General features: G+C 42.9%; 1 protein-coding gene across 1 annotated transcript; it reads left to right on the top strand.

Annotated features, from left to right (window-relative positions):
- Window positions 1-2194: 2194 nt before the first annotated feature.
- LOC134928920 (putative tyrosine carboxypeptidase MATCAP2) lies at window positions 2195-23045 on the top strand. The gene is made up of 7 exons (XM_063924847.1): window positions 2195-2329; window positions 10857-11419; window positions 12555-12698; window positions 14230-14362; window positions 15315-15620; window positions 18027-18124; window positions 21831-23045. The coding sequence occupies exons 1-7, from the start codon at window positions 2305-2307 to the stop codon at window positions 21990-21992; spliced, it is 1431 nt and encodes a 476-aa protein (XP_063780917.1). The 5' UTR covers window positions 2195-2304; the 3' UTR covers window positions 21993-23045.
- Window positions 23046-24205: the final 1160 nt, after the last annotated feature.

Genomic DNA, 24205 nt, shown 5'->3' with positions numbered 1-24205 from the left:
GCATACGGATGTGCAAGGACTGAGGTGCAATGCCCCATCAAACCTTGCATATGGCAGATGCAATTTCTCTGTCCAAATATGGCCTCCTACGTGAGCTGTGTATGCTGCCACTTTCACCGGCATTCCAACAACACTAAAAAAGGAGGAAAAGCAGAGGAAATGACATCACAATGGGGCACGTTATTCAGTACAATCTAAAACTAAACACGTACGGCCTGATTCAGAGTTGTACGATATTGCACAGCTGCAGGAAAGCGTCTATGCAATACCGTACAGCTCATATGCTAATGCAGTTGGAGGTGCCTGGTGTAAATAAATGCCTCCTGGCTGCTTCCGTGATCCGCTGCTGTGTTTGAAGATGCACCATAGGATCACTCTGCGGGACCGTTGGTCATCTGAATAACCTTAAGGTTACTCAAATGGCCGTCTCAGATCCGCAGCCAAAGCCAGTAAATCTGTGTGTAGCAATGAATATGCTTGTCATTACCGGGTAAGAAAGGCTGGTTATTGTGGAAATTAACAGATTTGTACTGGCCAAACATGTATCATACATCTTGTAACTTTTGAATCAATCTGACAGTACCTATACATATTACTCAAAGCATTGCAGAGGCACAGGCCCAACGACAGAGGGGTCATAGGGGACACCAGCCCTGGGCCCCGACGTTGCAAGGGGCCCCAAAGTCCGGTTGTGGCAGTGCGGCTGCAGGCTCAGCATGGATGGATGTAACAATCCTCCCTCCCCCCTCACTTGGTCCTGCAGCCATCGCCATATCATGACTATAATACTGCGCTGACCCTTCCATCTCTCTTGCCACTGGAGAGCATGCCTGAACCAGCCCAGCCTCCTGCCAGTGCAGGGCACAGGCGTGTGATAGTGGCATTTACAGAATGAGGGGGGTGGGGGGGGGGGGCCCCGAGAGATATCAGTGTATGGGGCCCCAAGATTTCTTTTTTGCCGGCCCTGAATAGGCAGCGTACAAAAACAGACTCCAACTATGTAGGCTATGTACTGCCATGTGAAAAATATTGTAGAAGACAAAGTACTCCTAGGGCATAATTCAATTGTTTTTTCCACACAGCTGCCACTAGATGGTGCCCGGCAGAGCAATTAAATTGTTGCTCCATTCGGGCATGAGTGCCATGGGGAGACACATTTTTTACTGCAGCCTCCAGTCGTTTCAGCGCGCTAACCAGGACTTTATACGGGTTTAGCCACTATACGTGGCTAAACCCTGTCTATATGTGTATGATAAACACGATAATCAATGAGTGCCCAGAATAATTGAATTCGTCCATCACCCATTAATTATAGTGGCGCCAAAAAAAATTAAATTCTCCCCTAAAGAACAAAGTTTGATATATTGGAAGTAAAATATTCTGTTCAGTGTTAACCTGCAGCTTTGTCAAACTATAAATACAGTACTTTGGTTATTTTATGTAGATTTTTAAGCTTTGTAATATTTTTTTTATGCATTAAATAGTTGCCCTACATGCTCTTTTATCATTTAAATCCTATTTATAAAAATTGTATTTTTAACTTGGGGAAAAAAAGATGCCTATACTAACTACCCTGGCCTAACTAGGCACATCTTACATATGTGGCCATTTCAGCAAGATGCAGCCTCTTTCAGGGTGAACTTAAGCGTGGTACACATTAGACAACCTGTGCACCCAGTCCATGGCAGATGCGACGGACTGATATATCGTGCAGTCCGTACACACTGCATGATCTGGTGAACGACCGCACAACATATTGTTCCCCCGCTCCATCTGAAAGCATGGGGTGGTCACTGGTCAGTCACATCTTCAGATTGAGCACCAGGTAGGGCCGCCTTGAATATGTGATAGACGCTGCCGAGGGAGTGCGCACAGTGCGTACACACTGGACGATTTGAACGATCTGCCGGAATCAGAAAAATCACTCAAAATATCGTCTAGTGTGTACCCTGCTTTAGAACGTGGGATTTTGATGCAAGATTAATCGAACTGAGTATAAGCCCCATTATGCACATGATGCTGTATTTGTAGTGTGTGTGGCATTAATATCACATGGATGCTCTCTGTAGTATTCTTTTATATGTAGATTTTGGCTGCTGTTACATAAGTTACTTTCCAGTGCAGTGCCACCCAGGCAGCTGGTACTATGGCACAGGAGTCCTTTGCTCTATGCCATAGTGCCAGCTGTTGCCATGGAGACAAACATGCTTCAGTTGTCACTGGCTATATGACAGGTGTCAGCATAGCTGGCAGTCAGTCCATATTTTTGGATATATACCAGTGTTCTTCATATACCGCACCAAAATGATGGCATCCAGGTCCATAAAAAGTGAGTAAATAGGAATAGTAAAGATATAATAGTACAACAGGGAGTTACATACCCTCCAATATGACCTATTCCATTAGGTACAAAATGCTATGTTCCTGGACGTTCCTGCCAGTGGGACAGGGCTTTAGCACAGTCCAAAATTCAATTAGGGGATCCACACCAACTGCCAGTGAGTCCCGGACGGCGATGTCTGGCAGCGTTTGGGGTGGCAGTTGGTGTGGATCCCCTATTTGATTTTTGGACTGCGCTGCAGCCGCACCTCTGCTACTGCCACATGCACAAACGTCAGTAATAATTATTGCTTACCCAATATTGTTCAAATAATAATATTAGTCCCCTATGGGTCTTCTTTAATAATTATAATGCCTCCTATATTATTTCATATTTTAAATTCCTCCACTCTATTATTATTTAATATTTATAATACTTTGTATTATATATTTTGGTCTTATTTTTCAAGGTTTGCAGTAACTTGAATTCCACTTAGCTGTTATCTCCATATCTCCTCTATTCAATAAAAATATATTGACAAATACTGAGGGTATAATGGCATGCATGTAGAGGTGGAAGCAAATGCAAATTGTACCTTTTTCCCTGCAAATTGTACTTTTGCAACTGTGCATACAAACCAAAATCTTATATGTCTAGTCCCATGCCGTCTAAGGTGCATTTTCTGCTGAAACCCCCATGTGCCGTATGGGCCGGGACAGTGGTTGGAGCGTGACCAGTAACGGTATGTTCAGGTGAAACGCTTCCCATGCTGACTGCAAGACATGGACATATGCGTCTGTTTGGAACTGGATCACTGACAGCTGCTCGGCCCCTGGTATAATCTATGAACTGGTGATCGTCTATACTACCCTGGCCTGGCCTAGCTGGACGCATCTTGCACATGTGGCCACTTCAGCAAGATGCAGCCTTTTTCAGAGTGGACTTAAGACCCATACACACTTGCCGATAAAATGAGCGATGTTGCTCATTTTCCCCCTCCCTGAGCGACGTTGTTCATTTTATCGGCAAGTGTGTATGCCGCCAGCGACGACCGATGCGTGGCCCCGCGGGTCGCCAACGATCGTCGCTGTCGGTAGGGCATGCATGCAGGATCTGGACTGTTGTCCACGACCTGCATGCAGAGCTGGCGGAGGCGTGACGTCACTGAGCATTATGAACGGTCATATCGCTCAGTGTGTACAGTTGGCCGCCGACCGGCCGGCCCGGGAGGGGGAAACATTAGACGACTTCGCTCACAGAACGGCATCGTCTAATGTGTACGGACCTTTACAATGTGGATTTATACGCAAAATAAATCCAACTCTGCATGAGCTCCAGTATGTACTTGATGCTGTGTTTGTAGTGTGTGTGGCATTAATATCACAGGGAGGATCTCCTTAGTATTCTTTTATATGTAGATTTTGACTGCTAGTTACATAAGTTTATTTTCAGAGCAGTGCCACCCAGGCAGCTAGTACAATGGGGATCTACTAACCCTTGGATGGTGATAAACTACCAGCCAATCATCTCCTGACTGCCATGCTACAGGCTGTGTTTGAAAAATTAAAGTTGATTAGCTGGTACCCCCTTGTATTATGTTTTTGGATACCCCCTTCCATATTATTTACATACCCCCTCCCATATTATTTAATATATTATATTGTGCCCTATATTTTGTTAATCAATTATATTGGTACTTTTTTTGTGCTATTTATAATTACCTCCATATTTTTGACATTGGTGGCCACACATGTTTTCCTGTAGTGTAGGGTTATCCATATGTACACTCACATTCTGTGCTTGATCTGACTTGATGCATTGAGAGATGATACGAGTTGCTGCGCTCAGCAGGGCTCCCCAATGTGAAATATAATGACCAGGCCTACTTAATAGATAACTAGCTAAATAGGACCAGTCTCTCATCCCTCACAGATGTTTAAATAATATAGGATCACTGTAATTATTATTAAAATTATATAGTGGGGTAATATTATTATATATTAACAATACTAGGTGCTCACTTTTAATACCGTACTGGAGACGATGAAGAGGGTTTTGATTTCTTACTTTAGTAATGGCCGCATCTCATGCATGCAAGTAGAGGACGCAAAATTGTTGCAATTTGTTGATTGAAACTGCTGCTGCTACAAAAATTTGTTTAAATAAATTTGCCTATTAGAGTTCTCATTATGCTTGTTTTGCTACGTATGTCAGCAATATGTGATTTCTCTTGTATATGTTGACATGTTACAGCCGTGACTGTATACTGTTAGTCAATACACATAGCTATTCACTATATACAGTTATATATATATATATATATATATATATTTATATATACCTCCCAACTGATTCCAGCAGGACAGTTGGGAGGGGGCAGGCGGGGGCTAACGGAGGGGGGGTCAGTTGGGAGATTCTTTGATCACCCGATGCTCAGCATAGCAGCAAATGATCTCTCTGAGCAGATTTATTTATTTATTTATTTATTAACAGTTTCTTATATAGCGCAGCAAATTCCGTTGCGCTTTACAATTTGAAATAACAATAACAAACTGGGTGATAACAGTCATAGAGGTAGGAAGGCCCTGCTCGTAAGCTTACAATCTATAGGGAAATAGGCATATGTACACAAGGAAAGGTGCTATCTATTGCATAGAATGAGAAGACATGTGAGGATATGTGTGGACTGTAAAGAGTGGATGTAATTTGATAAGAAGGTTTATGAAAGTTATGTGGGCGGTTCAGGAATTTGATACGCTTGCCTAAAGAGGTGAGTTTTGAGGGAACGCTTGAAGGTTTGGAGACTAGAGGAGAGTCTTATTGTGCGTGGTAGGGCATTCCACAGGGTGGGTGCAGCCCGATGAAAGTCCTGCAGTCGTGAGTGGGAGCGAGTAATGAGTGTGGATGAGAGACGCAGATCTTGTGAAGAGCGAAGAGGTCGGGTTGGGAGATATTTTGTGATAAGCGAAGTGATGTACGTTGGTGTAGTTTGGTTAATGGCCTTGTGTGTGAGTAAAAGTATTTTATATTGAATGCGGTAGAGTACAGGTAACCAATGGAGGGACTGACAGAGTGGATCTGCAGACGATGAACGTCTAGCGAGGAAGATAAGCCTCGCCGCTGCATTCAGAATGGATTGTAGTGGTGAGAGTCTTGTTTTGGGAAGACCAGTTAGGAGACTATTGCAATAATCAATGCGGGAGATAATGAGAGCGTGGATTAGAGTTTTAGCAGTGTCTTGTGTAAGGTATGGTCGTATTTTGGATATGTTTTTTAGATGCATGTAACATGATCTTGAGACAGATTGAATGTGGGGAACAAAGGACAGATCAGAGTCAAGGATGACACCTAGGCAGCGAGCTTGTGGGCTAGGGTAGATAGTCGAGTTTTCAACAGTGATAGAGATATCAGGTTGGTACCTACTATTGGCCGGTGGAAATATAATTAACTCTGTCTTTGAAATATTAAGTTTGAGGTGGCGAGATGTCATCCAGGATGAGATGGCAGAAAGGCATTCAGTGACACGGTCCAGTACAGATAGGGACAAGTCAGGGGAGGATAGGTAGATTTGAGTATCATCTGCGTACAGATGATACTGAAAACCAAAAGAGCTGATTAGTTTACCAAGAGATGAGGTATAGATAGAGAAAAGCAGAGGACCCAAGACTGAGCCTTGCGGTACTCCAACTGAAAGAGGTAGCGAAGAGGAGGTAGATTCAGAGAAGCGAACACTGAAGGAGCGATTAGATAGGTACGATAGGAACCAAGAAAGGGCTGTGTCTTTAAGACCTAGGGATTGTAGTGTCTGTATGAGAAGAGAGTGGTCTACAGTGTCAAATGCAGCAGATAGATCTAGAAGAATAAGTAGTGAGTAGTGGTATTTAGACTTCGTAGTGACCAAATCATTAACCACTTTAGTCAGTGCCGTCTCTGTGGAATGTTGGGAACGGAAGCCTGACTGAAGTGGGTCCAACAAAGTGTATGAGTTAAGAAAGTGTGTGAGTCGAGTGTAGACAAGTCTCTCAAGTAGCTTAGAGAGACAAGGGAGCTGAGAGATAGGGCAGTAGTTTGAGAGAGAATTAGGGTCAGAATTTTGTTTTTTTAAAATGGGAGTAATCACTGCATGCTTGAAAAGTGAAGGAAAAATACCAGTAGAGAGAGAGAGATTACAGATGTTAGTTAAGGTAGGGATGAGCACCAGAGACAGAGCTTTACTTATTTGTGAGGGTAAAGGATCAAGAGGAGAGGTAGTAGAGAAGCAGGATGAGAAGAGTGATGATACTTCATCTTCATTTGTGGGATCAAATGAAGAAAGAGTGCCAGAGGGTTCAGGTACAGAACGGAGCAGGTCACTGGCTGCCGAAGAGCATACCATTTCATCTCGGATCTTATCAATCTTCTCCTTGAAGTAGGAAGCAAGATCCTGTGCCTTGATAGTGGCTGGTGGGGTAGGTGCGGGAGGATTCAGAAGTGATTTAAATGTATTAAAGAGTCGTTTGGGGTTAGAGGCTTGAGCAGAGATAAGAGTTTGGAAATATGTTTGTTTGGCAGTGTCCAGGGCATTTTTATAAGAATGGTAGACTGTCTTATATGTGAGGAAGTCACTTGAAATACGAGATTTACGCCACTGACGTTCAAGTTTTCGTGTGAGTTTTTGTAGTTGTCTTGTTGATTTGGAGTGCCATGGTTGACATCTAGGCCTACGTGGAGTGTGATGGGTAGCTGGAGCCACTTCATCAAGGGCTAGTTCTAGAGTCTTATTAAGGTGTGATACAGCCATCTCAGGAGAGGTGAATGCAGAAATAGGTGAAAGCAGTTGTTGGAGTGAAGTGGAAAGTTCTTGAAGATTAATTGTGTTAATATTTCTGCGAGTTTGAGGAAGATTGGAGAACTTCCGCAACACAGGGTTTGAATTAACAGAGGAAAGCATGCAGGTGATAAGGTTGTGATCTGATAGGGGGAAAGGAGTGTTAGTGAGTTCAGAGATGGAGCATAGTTTGGTGAATACTAGATCAAGGCAGTGGCCTGCCTGATGAGTAGAGGAGTCAGTCCATTGGGAGAGGCCAAGAGAGGAGGTTAGAGAGAGTAGTTTGGAGGCATGCACAGCAGATTTTGGACAATCAATAGCAATATTGAAATCACCCATGATAATGGTGGAGATGTCAGAGGATAGAAAGTGAGGGAGCCAGGCTGAAAAATCTTCCAAAAATTGTTTTGGATGCCCAGGTGGGCGGTAGATAGCTGCAACACGCAGAGAGAAAGGAGAGTAAACCCTAATGGAATGTACTTCAAATGATGTAAATGTGAGTGATGGAACCTGTGGTAGAACAGTATATGCAAAAGATTGGGAAAGTAAAAGTCCAACTCCTCCTCCTTTATGGTTATCGGGTCTGGAGGTGTGTGTAAAGTGGAGACCACCATGTGCCAGTGCTGCAGGGGAGGCTGTGTCAGATTGTGTGAGCCAGGTTTCTGTTATAGCCAGCAGATTGATGTTGTTAGATATGAAGAGGTCATGGATAGATGTTAATTTGTTACAAATGGGATGCATGGGATCTATTCAGTGTTGGGAGGGGAGCAGGAGGCTGCCCCGCTGCACGGGCAGCACTTTGCATGCCTCCAAAATGCTGAGAAATGGGGTTGTTTCACGAGGCCACGCCCCTCCCCCATCAGACCACTCCTCCTTTCCGGGTTGCGCGCGGCTACTCCATGCAAGTGTCCCGACTCTGCTATCTAGAAAGTTGGGAGGTGTGTACTGTATATATACGATAGTTAGATAGATAGATCATTTAAGTACTGCACCATACTGTATATACAGATAAGCAGTTGCAGTACTGTTATTGAATTGCAGCACCTGATGTATAGTGATTTATCCAGCGTTTGAATAATATGAGTATTAGATCATCTTAAACATATCGCTTTCCTGTTACTGAGACTGGTTTACTTTTAATAATGAATCGGTCGGTATTTGAGATGACTGCAGTGTATATCATTATCTCTGTGTTAACATAAGATATAAATGAAAGATTATGCAAACAAGAGTGACTTAAGCAGCCATTTATTGAAGGGGTTGGAATGGATATGCGTTACTGCTGCTGGGGATCCCGGTGTTCAGCATACCAACCGCGGGATCCCGGCGGTGGAATGCCGGCGGGGGGGGGGGGGTGAGCAGCAAGCCTCCTGTGGGCTCGCTGCTCTTGCCAAGCTGCGGGCTCGGTGGCGAGCTGCACTCGCCACAGGTTCTGTTCCCACGCTATGGGTGTCATAAATAGTCCTGGCTAGATAAAACATTATAACAGGGCCAGATTAAAAAAAGGGCAGTTAGAGCTACAGCTCCAGGCCTCCACATACATGTAGGCCAATCATTATGGCAGCATGATGATGACCAGCTGCCTAGCTGGCTCCATGGTTGCCCACAAATCATAAGTATTAATTGTCATTTTAATTGCCTCATAAAATGATGCAAGTTTTCTATTTTTAGTGAGACCTTGAAGCTATTAGTGTAGGGAGTGTATACACCCATATGGCACTAGCCACACCCACAATGCACTTGTCACAATGCATCTCTTCCCCTCCAGTATAGGACATTTTCATCCCCAGGCCCATGTTGCCCTTAATCTGGCCCTGGCTTGTTACATCTTCTACCTAAGTAAACTGCTTGCTCAGCAATAATATTTCAGAAACATTCTTAATATCACTGTTATATGTTATATTCATGGCTAAGAACATTTTGGAGTAATGATTTAATCAGAGGCAGTTTACGAGAGAAGTGGGCCTGTTTACAGGCTCTGTGTAGGCCTCCTCCTCTCCTGCATGGCTTTTTGCTAAAGCCTACAGCGCATATGGGAACACGGCACCCACGCCTTTTTACCTGGGACCTCTCTACTGCGCATGCACAAATGACTGAGAAAATGTCCCCCTAGCCATTTCCCCTGTGATTTCTGCTGGGCTGCAGGAACGGGCCACTGGGCGATGAGGGACAACGGAGACGGCAGGGAGCTGAGTAGAACTATATATGGGTGCAGAGCAGTGTTAATTTTGTCAACAAAAAATTTGACTTAAAGTAATCGTCGACTACAGTTTATTTCAGAACTAAAATAAAAACTGAGATCCACTGACTAAATCTTAACTACAACAAAGCAAAAAAAAAAAAAAAGTGACTAAAACTAATTTTAAACTCCTTGTCAAAATTAACACTGTAAGTACGGTTTCACATTTTTAAAGAACAATTATGTATTCTAGATATTTGCAGAAAATAAATATGACCTGCTGTGAAGGAAATAGGATTGTATATTGCACTTGTTTGTTCTAACAAACTTACAGCATTATTTGTATGTGATATATGGGAGTACTACGGTAAGTCAGACTCATTATGTAACATGTTCTCAGCCTACTGAGCCTAGATTACTAAACACATACTTAAAGGTATGCACACTTCTCAAGGGAATTTTAGAGAAATGTTCTTCAGCAAAATCCATTACAGTAACTGCAAAAGTTATAACTAAAGCATTGACTAAAATTAGACTAATATGAAACATTGTACATTGAACATTGGGGGTAATTCCAAGTTGATCGCAGCAGGAAATTTTTTAGCAGTTGGGCAAAACCATGAGCACTGCAGGGGGGGGGGGGGGGCAGATATAACATTTGCAGAGAGAGTTAGATTTGGGTGGGTTATTTTGTTTCTGTGCAGGGTAAATACTGGCTGCTTTATTTTTACACTGCAATTTAGATTGCAGATTGAACACACCACACCCAAATCTAACTCTCTCTGCACATGTTATTTCTGCCACCCCTGCAGTGCACATGGTATTGCCCAACTGCTAACAAAGTTCCTGCTGCGATCAACTCAGAATTACCCCCATTGTACTGTAAGTAATGAAGTTTGCTTAGCTAAGGACCTAATTCAGTTATGCTAACATATATCTTACATGTTAGATTTTTAATCAATAGATCAGACAGAAGGATAATTGTATTATTATTGTATTATTGTAGCCATGGGTACCAAGAGGAGTGACAGGACGAGGGTACTCTTTATCTGTGTCTGGTCTTCTCGGAGTGGCCCGGGCCAGATGCTGGCAGCGCTGCTGAGGGGGACAAAAGTTCCTTTTTGCAGTTTGCCGCACAACCATTTATGTCTTACGGCACTCTCCTTTGCTGTGCCATGCATGGTATTTTTTCATTTTTGTAGAAAGGGACATGGCCACCCTTCCCAGATTTGGCCATTTCCTCCTCAGTTCCAGCCCATCTTCACTCTCGATGACTCTGATTGCAGCTAGAATACTATCTCAAAGAGTCTTTCTGTGACTGTCCTGTAAGAAAAAACAAAAAAAACAAAACAGTAGACTTTAATGTAAATGGTCTACCCAGAGGTCAGTGCTCCCGAATTGGTGTTTATTTGTATTTTTGGTACCCAGCAAGGTGCTTAAATCTTATGAAAACATTTTGATTTGTTCAATTACACAGTGAAAGCCAAACGATAACTGACCTCTTTTTAATCCATACATGAATATTGTTGATATGATTATATTTAATATAGAAACTCTTCAGTGGCCCAGAGAAGATCTTGCAGGAAGCTCCATTCTAAGTGTGGAGAAAGCATGTATCCTGAAATCTGCAAAGACCATCCAAGAATTGCCTAGGAGCATCAGGCAGAACACATCTGGAGCAAGACCAATCCAACGCAGCAGCTTCCTTCCTCAGCTTACAGCTCCCTCATGTAACACTTCTTTATGTGCAAGCAGGAGCAGGCCTAGTGATAGCTGTGTGTCTAGAGAGGCCAGCAGTCATAAACCACAGAGCTGCTCAGTAAATGGAAATAGGATAGTATTGGCAAACAAACCTAAAGCCAATCTGAAGAAGAACGACTTACTGCATTCAATAAGAGGAAAGGAAGAAGACATCTCAGGGAAAAAAGAAAAAGACATCCTAGGAAAAACAAAAAGTGTCTTAAGTTCCCTGAGGCCCATAAACATTGTTCAGGAAAAATCTAGATTTTTCAGTTCATCTTTTACACACAATCCCCAGTTTAAATATGAAAATCCTGCATTGTCAGATGATTTGGGAAAGCACAGCATTGCCTCCAACATATACCTGAAACAGGTATAGTTTATGTCATTTCTTTTTATTATACATTATTTTCTCCCTATAACATTTTATAAAAATACATCACTTACAGGGGCCCATTTATCATTGATTATTTGTGACTTATTCCCCATAAACACCCATTTTCAGGGGGGTAACCACAAGGATTTAGTACCCCTCAAATGAATGACAGAGGGACTGCTGCAGATATCTTCGATATCTGCCGCAGTCTTTGCATTCCCGCATGCCGTAGCCCCCATAGGATTCTATGGGGTGTGTGATGCTGCCAGATTTACCAAGCTCTGGAATCGCTTGGTAAATCTGGTAGCATAGCATCCCCCATAGAAACCTATTGATTGGTCCCCACAGCTATCGCCATCTAAAGATGGTGTTAGCCTATGGGCTACAGGTTGCAGTAGTTCTATTCCACAACCTCCTTTCATCTCATGTGTCTGCTGAAGAGCAATGTTTTCTCACCATGCTGTGTCCCCTCTGTTGAAGAAAAATATAAAACCCACAAAAAAAAAGAATCTGGTGGAGGGACCCGGAGGGGGCTCAGGTCCGATACCCACCAAGTATACCTGTTGCTAGCATCGTCTGCGCCATCTTCCCAGTGATCTTTTTGGGAAGATGGTGCCGCACATAGAAAACAAAGACTCTGGCACTGTTCCAGAGTCTTTGCTCCCTAGTGGCCAGCGTCATCTTCCAAATATCACTGGGAAGATGGCACTGGCAGGGACAGAGGGACCCGCTTCCTGTTCAAGTAAGGTAGGAAGCAGGTGCCCACCCCCGCGCCCCCCTGCATTAAAATTGCCCCCCCCCCCTGTGGAGCACGCATATTTTATATTCATATTTTTACAGTAAATGGTGTTGCCACATCCATGTTTAAGCCACGCCCCTTTTACCGTGACCCAGCGTGCCTTTCTATAACCCTGCCCACCTGCATTTTTACATGCACTGTATATTTCTTGACAGTTTCCTTAACCTGCCCATTTCTATGCTATCAGGCTAAAAAAAAAACTTCCATTATCTTTTAAATGCTCTGTCAGTTGTCTATAATGGAACATTAAAAGCTTAAAAAAGTCCATGTCTTCTTTTTCTTTTTAATCCTCCAAAAATATATTCTGATATTGTTTTTTGATTTCTTGTACAGGCAATTGATATCATGCGGAGAGCAATTAATAAATATGGCAGCTATGAAAAATATGAAAAAGCAACTGGAGGAAGTCTCCTTTCAAAAAGCCAAATATTGCTCCAAGCTGAAAAATATATGGAGAAAGAAGGTTGTCTGGGTGAGGTAAGTGGCCTAAAGTATTTTTTCTTTAACCCTTTTAGTGATCTGGCTTCTCTGTAGCTTCCTTACATTATACATTTTAGCTTTTTTATGTGCTAGTTAAAAAAAAAAAAAACCAATCACCTTTTCATTTGTTAGGATACCAGAAATGTTAAAATGTAAAAAATACAGTTGTCCATGATTATGGTTTTTACACAAATATTGCACCGCTAAAAACTATGGGCTCATTCAGGTTCATTTGCAAAACTACAAAAAAGCAGATCGGCCGATCATCGGCCTACTGTGCATGCACTGCAATTGCATTGCGCGTGCGCGGACTTTCACATGGTGATCACATCCCATCATAGTGATTGACAGCCAGCGGGTGTTTCGTAGAGAGGGTACGCAGCATTGGAGGGGTGTGGTGCGGGAAACGCAGGCATGTCATGCCCATTTTCTGGATGGGTGGGTGATGTCATGTGCGACTCGCTGCGATGGAAAACAAGGCGCCGGCACCCGGTATTCCCGATGGTACTCAATCTCTGCAATTCGTTTACATTTGAAATGAGAATCCATCGCAGGGCAGCACTTCACATGTTGGGCGCCTTGCCCTGTACTGGGCGGTTCTCAGCATGCAATTTGCTCCAATACATTACAAGATTTTTCGCTCCAACCAGAAAGAGTGGACAGACAATCTTATAGTATTTAACCAGCTTTAGCCAAAGTCACTGAGGTCGCCTCTTGCAGCCATGCTAACCATATTTAACAAATCAGAACAGTCCAGTACTACATGACACTGAGAAATGATTTGTCTAATAAATATATGAGCCACGCTTCCTTGCTTTCAATATGCTTAGCCACCCCATACCTAATTAACATCACAAAATTATTAAGGGTTATATTTTAAGCTTGTCACAACTCACAATGTAATTCCAGTAAGATATGGTTTTCTTATATACAGTACAGTGGGGCAGATGTATTAAGCCTGGAGAAGTGAGCCAGTGGAGAAGTTGCCCATGCCAACCAATCAGCACTGAAGTAACATTTATCATTTGCATACTATTGAATTGTGCAGAGCAGCTGATTGGTTGCCATGGGCAATTTCTCCACAGGCTTCTTCACTGCTTCATGAATAAACCTCAAAGCAGTGATAAATGAAAGGTGATAATGCACCAGCCAGTCAGCTACTGTCAGTTTGCATATTGGAACTGATTGGCTGGTGCGTTATCACCTTTCACTTATTTATCACTGCTTTATCAATCTCCAGGCTTAATACATCTGCCCCGTATATGAAATATGGATGTATGAGCTAACACAATCTATATTTCTTTTTGTGTTAATGTCAAAATGTATAATAAAACAGTTGCCTTTCAGTATATTGAAACAGTTCTTGTTCTATTTTTGATGAATTATTGTCCATTGTCTGTCAATGGTCTGTGGCCATAAAATCAGTAAACCAACATTTTTCAACTTATGCTTTAAAATGTTTTTTTCTGCTACCAGCCTATTATGTTCTGTCACGTAAGATGACCGTGTTCTTCTCCATGTTCTCCAGATTGCTGTCCACCTTACAGATGAAATGATTTCTAGAGCCTCTATGTCAGAGGTCAAGGGTCGGCCAACAATGACCATTAATGTATCTGTTGCCCGGGAAAAGTGGCTGGAAGGGACACTTAGACATGAAATAGGTACCGTACTCTGCTGCTTTACATTCCCTGCTGTTTTATCTCCAATCTAAAAACACTTTCCTCCGTTTCCCTTTCTGTATATTGTTTTAGACAATATTTCCTGTTATAGGGAACATAAACACATTTTATACATTGTTTCCCTGTTGTACTAAAGCACTGCTGGATGTAGCTTTGGACACATTGGGGGAAATTCAAATGTTTTGGGTGCTTCTATAATTAATGGGTGCATGACAGTGCAATTCAGTAGTTTCGGGCACCCATTAACTATCACACTTGTCACGCCCAAGTAGACAGGGTTTAACTGCATATAGCGGCTTAACCACCTAAAGTCCTGGTTAGGGTGCCCAAACATCGGTATGAGCACCCAAGCCACAGACTTATTGCACATTTCTTCTTACCATCTCAGGAGGCTGCGAGAAATGTGTCCTGCAGCACTCACATCTAAATGGAGTAACAATTGAATTTAACAATTGGGTGGCCACCAGTGCCAACAAGTATGCTCCACTGGGCGCCCACTTGTGGCTCCATTATAAAGCTGATGGAGAGTGGATTGTATGTTCTCACACTGCATACGCTCAGAAAGCAATCGGTCCCAATCGCACATAAAGGTAGCCCTATTCCACCTTGTATGCAAAGTGCACACACTTCTACTTATGACAGAAAAGGCAAAGCAAGGTAGAACGTGATTGTTCTAATGTAGGCCATAAGTCAGGTGACTAAGCCTTTCCATGGTGTTGACCTATTTATATTCTATTTCATGTATGATCACCTTTAATAAAATATAACCACCCAAAATCCATGCTTTCTCATTTTGTGTGAATCTGTGTGTTTATATAATATACCTATCTGTGCCATAGTATTCTGAAGTAGTTATAGGGAATGTATCCATGCACCAAGTTTCATTTTCATTTTAGAGATAATTTAAAAAATTGTGTTTCTTGTTTAAATACAGGAACCCATTATTACCGCATGGCAAACAACAAGCAACAGCCATGGTATAACAGCCACGGCCGTGAACAATATGGTCTAAAGCCCAGCAATCCCACTGAGGAAGGCCTGGCAAGCCTCCACAGTGTCCTGACTGATAAAAACCCTTTCCTGTGGAGAGCTGCACTGCTTTATTATACAGTTTACCAAGCCAGCCAGATGTCGTTCAGTGAGCTGTTCAAGGACTTGGCTCAGTTCGTGGAAGACCCGAACACAAGATGGCACTACTGTATGCGTGCGAAGAGAGGCTGCACTGACACCTCCCAGCCAGGTATATGACAGCTTTCTATTTCATAAAACATTAAGGGGTATATTAATCATATTTCAAAACCGCTGAGATTCAGTGGTGTGCCCGCAGGATTTAAAATGGCAATTATATTAAACGCATAACATGCCTGTTTTTTGCATTTAATATTATTGATATCACGGACAAACACTAAAGTTCTATCTGGCCTATTTTAGTATACGTGCACATTTTTATGACTTGCCAAGACAGGGAGGTAGTGGCATCACTTGGGTGGGTGACACCCCTCGTGGCACTGTGAGGTATACTCACACATTCACATGAAGGCACATTCAAGAGAGCTTGGCATTGTCCCCACAAAGTCACGACCCCTTGTGTCTCATTTTGTGAGTTTAGCTAATACCTTTTGACTATGATTCTGTTCTGCCTGCCCAGACCCTTGTAAAGTTTTGGATTACTGGGTCAAAAGCCCTTGACTTTTAGTTTTTATTGTTTAACATTGATTGTTTCTTAGGTTTCAGTTGGATCGATAATCTATTATTAATCATAATTTGGTGTTCCATCTTTCCAATTTTGGCTCCTACTTACTTTTAGTAGGGGTCTGCTGCTAACCCAATGCCCGGAGTGGAGATGCGTCAGCCAGCCCAAGGTCCTGGCACCTGCGCAATAAATCTGGTGGGTGCTGGGACCGGTGCATGCGCAGACGCTGTGGTGCAACTGTGCAAGCACAAACCCCTGGCTTCTATGGACTGCATCAGCTGCAGCCCATAGATGCTGAATTGGGCTGCGCATAAAGGTAGATAGTGGCTTCCCACAGGAATTCACCTCTCTGCCTATCGCAGCCTGGTCTGTCATTCCCAGAGGGAGGACACACCTTCCCAATGGGACTGCCTGTAGTGTCTGTGACTGACAGGTAGTACTGTGGCCTGTATGCAGCCTCTGTACAGGCACCCCCCCTTTTGTGTCTAATGTACATGCACCTACAGTAGGTCAGATAATGGTACCATCACCATTTAGCTGGTTATTTCTGCAGCACTGGCAGATAGGTAAGTATAGTCTATGGGTACAGGCTGAGTGATATGGGCCCAGCTTGACTCAGGAGTCTGTGTGCACAGAGCTAGCTTAATAACAGGGCAGCAAAGGTGGTACATCTTACACAGCCAGTGTGGGAGCACTGTTGTATAATGGGAACTAGGATTTCTGTGTGGCAAAATGTGAACTGTGGGCACTACAGTATATTCAATACATTTGTGGTGCTGTGAGTATTTACACTTTATACTTTTAATAACAAAACCAGTATCTTATGTATTGGTAGTTGCCCAGAGGTCCTCTCAATCCTTAATCTGGCCCTGAATGTGCACCACACATCCTGCACCCATTATAGATAAACCCCTGCATGGATTTAGGAGTTAACTAAGCTCTTTGGAACTTGGTAAATTGATCCAGGCCTCTGTCCCCTTTGAATGGGGACCGCAATATCCTGAGTTAATTTGTCCTCTATGATATGGCCTGCATTAGGCATTTGTTAAATTGCAGGGATACTTAATTAACTTGAAAACTTCCATATCTGCATGATCTGTTATGCCCCATAGTCACATGCCCACTATCAATAGTCCTGATATTGATTAACATACAGTACAACTAGCTATAGCTGAGCCTAAAAACACAATGTCTTTTCAAGATATTGTCTATTGTACCAATGACGCCCTAAATTATGACACTGAGACTCACAAAAATTGCCCACTATCCGCAACCTAGCCAGGCACTGATGCGTTTCATTCTGAATCACGTCATCATAGTAACACCCTTCCCCCACCCCCGCTGTACAATGCTGGTATTCTCTGATTTGCATAGTGTGTGGTGTGGCCGGGATGATGCAATCACAGAAACCACGCCCCTGCACAGCCTTCTATGACTTGCCATGCCCCCACCCTGCCCCCTATGATGCATCATGCCCCCCACACTGCCCCCTGCTGTGCTGAACTGGCAGCCCTCTCCCAAAAGGGGCAGCGAAAAAGTCACCAACTATGCTGTAAAGAGTTCACTATATTTAATTAATCTAGTTTGACTGGGATTGCAATGTTTTGGGGGTGGGTATGTGTGTGCAAAATACAGATTTTCTATTAAATACCCAGGATTATGCTTTCCTATACCCTAGTGTAACAAAATGCAAATCACGTAAATCACACAAAGCTAGAGGATCACTTTTTATGGGATCTACTGAAGCTTCACCCTGGGCAAGAAGATCTTTGGCTCCAACTCCCATCAGAAGAGTGCGTCTTGGAGAGAGCAGGGAGAAAGAAAAAAAAAACTATTATGAAAAAAATACATAAGTGACAGAAACAGGCTTTATAATGAGATCTTAGACTACAGATATATATTGTTTCCGTGCTAAGGTTCTTATTCTATTAATGTTTCTTTTCATCCTCACAGGTTGCTGCAGCAAAGATCAGGTGTACCTTGACGGTATTTTACATATTCTGAGGCACAGAGACACCATCGACTTCCGCCTACTAACGTGCATGGGCCAGGTATATCTTATGATCAATATGTCTTTCAGTAATGAAATAACAGGAAAGTTATACAGTCATTTTCATTGCATTTAATTTATAGTCAGGGTTGGCCCTAGGTCTGATAGCACTCTGTGTGAGACTTTTGGAGCACCCTGCCCCCCTTCCCCAATCCCCCTCCTACTCACACTTACACTCACAGTGACAAAAAACACACATTGGACCCCAAAGGAAAAATACACTTTGGCTCCACAGAAGAAAAAAAACATATCACCCTTTATATGCATCAAAGCCCCTTCATCAGCTTAGGATCTCCTCATATCCTTATGTACTATCTCATGCCCTTGCCTTGGGTTACTTACCTTCACCACTGAACGTCCTGTCCAAAGTATAACAGACGAAACTCCTTTCCGGGCACCACAATTATCTCTCTTACTTGTTTCTGCTTCTGCTCACTGTCCACTGACACTCCAGTTATGCCTGTGGCTGGAACGATTATTTAGAGCAGAGCTTCCAAAACTCCACCATTACAGTCCAGATTTTAAGGATATCCATGCTTGAGAACAGATGACTTAATTAGTACAGTACCTCAGTCAATTTAATTTAACCATCTGGGCTTAAGCATGGACATCGTTAAAACCTGGACTGTAATAGCGGAGTTTGGGAAACTATTTTAGAAGATATAAATTGATGGATCGATCTATGAACACACAATTACGCATTGACAATGACATCACCAACGCTAGACCCATGTGATGCAACCAGAGGCTCACTGTTAGTGCCAGTCATCTGTCCTGGTGGAGGCAGCAGCATTATGCCCCCTATGGGGTTGTGCCCCCATGCAGCTGCACCTCTCGAATGGCCCTCAAGTCGGCCTTGTAAGGAGGGGATCATTATTGTTCGATAACAATGTATTGGATGGGAGCTGCAGCTGTTCAGTAACAAGCAGTAGTTTGGAAATTTCTGTTTTGCGGAGATGCCTACTGATGGTATATACTGTGTGATGATAACCTTATGCATGAAAGTCACTATTTTCACTGGTTTGTTGTTGGAAAATTTGTCTGTACAATTGGTTCTGATGTTGCTATACATGTTGCTACGCTTACCCAATTAAATCATTCAAATAGGCAATAAAAACGTAATATCAACTAAAGTAGGTACTTTAGGTGATATATTGTTAGTGGTAGCAAGAACTTAATGACATTTTATCTTTATGTGGGGATTGCATAGGAATGGTGTCTACCTCAGCACTGTAGCAGGGTGATAATGCGCCCTTGGCTGGTCTCACCTTCTCCATCAATGTCTCATTGAGAAGGTCAGGACTAGGGAACTGTGTGCCAGAGTTCTATCAGGCAGTCTCCTGGCTACAGGGTGCCTTTTCCAGCATGCAAGCCAAATGCAGATGCCAATTGGGCAGTGACAGTGCCACCCACTTGGCCTTGTGCCGTGGGCAGTGGCACCACTACAGATCTCTACCCTTTTCTACCTTTAATATATATACACCCCATTAGATCCATTGTGTATGTTGTCAAATAAGCATGCTGTCTGCCTGCCTATTAGTAGTTTGATATATATAAATGTGAGACATATTTCATAGAGGCAGCCATGTTCTTTGATATCTGTTATATAATCTCCTATTGTCTCAGTCAAAATGCAGTAAGAACTGGAGGGCGACCTCACCCTTAACCTGCACCCGCAGCTCTCTTATTCCCTTCTGGCTGCACCTTTAACCAGTGCCCCCACCAGAGGGTCTTCTATTGATAATAGTGAAAAAGACTGGGGGGAGCAGTGGACAGAGACGAGAAAGAGAGACAGAAGAGATGTAGACAGAGATGAGAGACATACTGTTCCCTCCTGTCAGTGCCCAGAGATAATTCACCCCACCAACAGATCTCCCCATCAAAGCATATCTCCTCCTATTCACAGTACCCCCAAGCCCCCTTGCCTACATTTCTGCAAAGCTGGGCACCAGAAAGGGAAACAGATATGACAAAGACACAATAAACAGAGATGGGAAAGAGGCAGAATGGGGTGAGACAGAGATGAGAATGAGAGATAAAGGTGGAGGGGTACAGAGATGAGAGAGACAGATCTGGGCACAAAGTTCAGAAATAGATAAGGGGGCAGAGATGAAATAGACAAACTGGGGGGTGAGGGTGGACAAAGATACAAAGATTTTTTTTAAAAAGACAGCCTGGGGGTGGACAGAGATGCAAAAGAGAGACAGTTGCTAAAGGAGGACATATATGATATATTGGATGGGTCCAAAATACTAAAACCTAATAAAAAAATTTTTTTTTTTGTGTATATACAGTGTATTGATGTAATGTGTGATTACATCTAACACATGCTTATTTTAAAAGTCTCACGTATAAGCAACTATGTCATTTTATAATTAATATATTACTTAAGTTTGTTGCATTCACTTTTTTACCCCATAAGGCAAAAATTGGCAAATCTGTGGCAAAGCTGTTTGTGTTATTTTAGATATTAATTATTATTTTAGTGCAGTGGTTCCCAAACTCGGTCCTCAAGGACACCCAAAACATAGAATCACATGTCCTCATAGAATCACATTAGCTCTACCTGTGGATTTTTTTTTAAATTTGTCAGTGAGTAATTAGTACACCTGGGCACCTGCTAGGTGGCCAGGAAAACATGAATTGTTGGGTGTACTTGAGGACCGACTTCAGGTACCACTGTTTTAGTGTCTTAACTTGGATGGAGAGGATTGGGTGGATAAAGTGGGCTGGACAAATTTCTGAAAGTGACCTCATGAAGGTGGTACCAAATCAACCAGTAGGTTTCACCGAAGACAAACATGGGTGTGGTTAGCAAACCAGTAGCCCCTATCCTCTATACAATACAAAGAACAACCCAGTGACCACCTTACAATAGAGAGCTTCCCAATGATAACATTACAATACAGGGAGGATCCTAATGACAACCGTACAACAAAGAGGACATCATAAAGCCCCCGTACCGAAGAGGACATCCCAGTGACCACTATACATAAGAGGACATCCCAGTGTCCATGAAACAGGACAGAAAACATTCTAGTACAGTATATTAGGCATCCCAGTGACTGCTATATAGTACATTGAGGATCCTAATGAGTACAGCAAAATAAATAGAGCATCCAACTGACTTCTATATATAACACCATTGTATACCATGAGATAATGGTATTTAATTTAATCTGCCAGATGCTATCCAGCTGTTGTCACAAGTCCCAATGCTACCAGCTGACAAGGTATGCTGGAACTTGTAGCGTATGTGCCACAGCTGGATAGGCACATGTAGCCTTATAATCATGGGACCCCAAATCCAAGACTATTTACTTGATAATGACCATTCATAAGTTAGGGCTGGCTACAATGATTAAATCTCTCCAAGTTTACCCCTAAACCATTGTTCCACTAGGAAAACTTCCGCTGAAGCCTTTGGCTAATCCACTATGTAATTTTCAGCTAAAAGTGTTAGCATTAAGTAGATTTTTTATGCATTTTCTGTTTCATTTGTAATTAAATCAATTTAGAGGTAGGATTTTTTTTCTTTACATTACAAATGCATTTGTGTTAGTGAGTAGAATCCAAGAGTAAATCCATTTTAATTCCTTTATGTAAGAAAAGAAAATGTGAAAAGTGCTGTAGGTGAATACTTTGTATAGCCACATCATCTGAAGTCTTATGTTTATCTAATAAAAGTACTTTGATTCTTCTTCAAGGTATCCTATGAAGATATACACCGTTTAAAGCAGTTTGCAGTCTTTCCCAATGCTAAAATTCCTCAGTTCTTAAAAAGTAAAGTACAGTACATGAAACATCTGATGAACATCATGAAAGTGAATGGCCTGACAGACAAGAAGCTGAGGAAGCTTATCAAGTGACCACACCACTGATTACAGCTGGACTCCATTGCAGGCCAGGAGAATGTGGATGTGGTTACAAGTTTTCTACCTAAGAAGGTGTTTCAGCCTTACTATGCTATTATCAGGCTACAACCCCAAAAGAGCACTCCCCGGCCAGGGGACTCTCAGGCCACTGCCACAAAAGAGGAGACTCCCAGCCCAAAGCCTCAAGAGGGGACTTTTGGGCCACAGCCCTAGGAGTGGACATTTGGGCCACAGCTCCAGGAGTGGATGTTTGGGCTACAGCTCCTGGAGAGGACTTTTGGGCCACTGCTCCTGGAGAGGACTTTTGTCCCACAGCACCAGTAAGGGACGTTTGGGCCACAGCCCCAGGAGTGTATGTTTGGGTCACAGCTCCTAGAGAGGACTTTTGGGCCACAGCTCCTAGAGAGGACTTTTGGGCCACAGCTCTTAGAGAGGACTTTTGGGCCACAGCTCCTGGAGAGGACTAATTGGCCACAGCCCCAGGAGAGGATGTTTGGGCCACAGCTCTTGGAGAGGACTTTTGGGCCACAGCTCCTAGAGAGGACTTTTGGCCCACAGCCACAGGAAGGGGCGTTTGGGCCACAGCCCCAGGAGTGGATGTTTGGGCCACAGCTCCTAGAGAGGACTATTGGGCCACAGCTCCTAGAGAGGACTATTGGGCCACAGCTCCTGGGGAGGACTATTGGCCCACAGCCCCAGGAAGGGACGTTTGGGCCACAGCCCCAGGAGTGGATGTTTGGGCCACAGCTCCTAGAGAGGACTTTTGGGCCACAACTCCTGGAGAGGACTATTGGCCCACAGCCCCAGGAAGGGACGTTTGGGCCACAGCCCCAGGAGTGGATGTTTGGGCCACAGCTCCTAGAGAGGACTTTTGGGCCACAACTCCTGGAGAGGACTAATAGGCCACAGCCCCACTAGAGCACTCTTGGGCCACTTTTTGGAATCAGAAACACATGTGGAATTCTAGCAGACACATTTGTTTTTTTTAAATTGACAACCAACATCTTGTCAACATAAAATTCAATTAATACATAATAGAAATGCAAAGTATTACATACTCCTTATTGTATAACATTTATACAGGTTTTTCTGGTGATTGCATAATAATCTGCCTTTTACAATTGATAATATTGTAAGTGTTGTAGCAAAAAAATAAGGTGTACTTTCAACACTGACTTTATATTTCATGATTGGTAATCATAGTTTTAGAATAGATAGATTGGGCAGGATGTGACTCTGGCATACACACTGGTAAAATTGCTGATGCACAACTTTTTTATTTTACTGAAGTGTACTATCTGATAAGCAAGCAAATACAAGTTCATACATACATCACCTATTTACAGTACCAGTTAGTAATGCTCATGTCAACAAAATTAAAACGGTCACTACAAAGTACTAGAAACCATCGTATTTGGACCAGCCAATTAATTAATTCTAACATTTTAATTATTTTCCTGAAATGGAGTTTGTTTAATTTATGTCTTAAGTGGACATAAGTAGACAATGTATGGGGTATATTTACTAAGATTCGTAATTGTCGGGATTTGGAGGGAGATTAAACACAAATTACATCGGTAGTGTGAATTTGCAACTTTATGTTGTTTTTACGACTCATTTACTAAGCTGTCGTATTCTGCATTTTTGTTTTTTCTGATGCCGATGGCATTCGTAATGTCTGGCAGTGTTTTACGGGAGTGATTAGTAAAACACTGCCGGACTAAACACAATGAATCCTGGCCGGTTCTGTGAGATACGTGCAGGGCTTCATTGTGTATATTCAGAGAAGTGAAGAAAGAGTTAAAAAATCCCCCCAAAAATTTGCATGGGTTCCCCCCTCCTAAGCATAACCAGCCTCGGGCTCTTTAAGCCTGTCCTGGTTGTAAAAATACAGGGAAAAAACTGGGGTTCCCCTATATTTAAACAACCAGCACCGGGCTCTGCGCCTGGTCCTGGTGCAAAAAATACGGGGGACAAAAAACGTAGGGGTCCCCCGTATTTTTAACACCAGCACCAGGCTCCACTAGCCAGAGAGATAATGCCACAGCCGGGGGACACTTTTATATTGGTACCTGCGGCCCTGGCATTAAATCACCAACTAGTCACCCCTGGCCGGGGTACCCTGGAGGAGTGGGGACCCCTTAAATCAAGGGCTCCCCCTCCTCCAGCCAGTGGTTCGCCAAGTACCAGCTTGCGGGGGAGGCTTG

This window comes from Pseudophryne corroboree, chromosome 5, assembly GCF_028390025.1.
Source record: "Pseudophryne corroboree isolate aPseCor3 chromosome 5, aPseCor3.hap2, whole genome shotgun sequence".
In the NCBI taxonomy this organism is placed as follows: Eukaryota; Metazoa; Chordata; class Amphibia; order Anura; family Myobatrachidae; genus Pseudophryne; species Pseudophryne corroboree.
This window is presented reverse-complemented; position numbering and strand designations above follow the sequence as displayed.

What these genes read in the sequence shown, in the direction of transcription:
- LOC134928920 (XM_063924847.1), top strand. Translation starts at nt 2,305, where the DNA reads ATGATGGCATCCAGGTCCATAAAAA. An exon ending in AAGAAGGTTGTCTGGGTGAG is followed by an intron (nt 12,699 to 14,229) that starts GTAAGTGGCCTA and finishes CATGTTCTCCAG; the next exon opens with ATTGCTGTCCACCTTACAGA. An exon ending in TACTAACGTGCATGGGCCAG is followed by an intron (nt 18,125 to 21,830) that starts GTATATCTTATG and finishes TTCTTCTTCAAG; the next exon opens with GTATCCTATGAAGATATACA.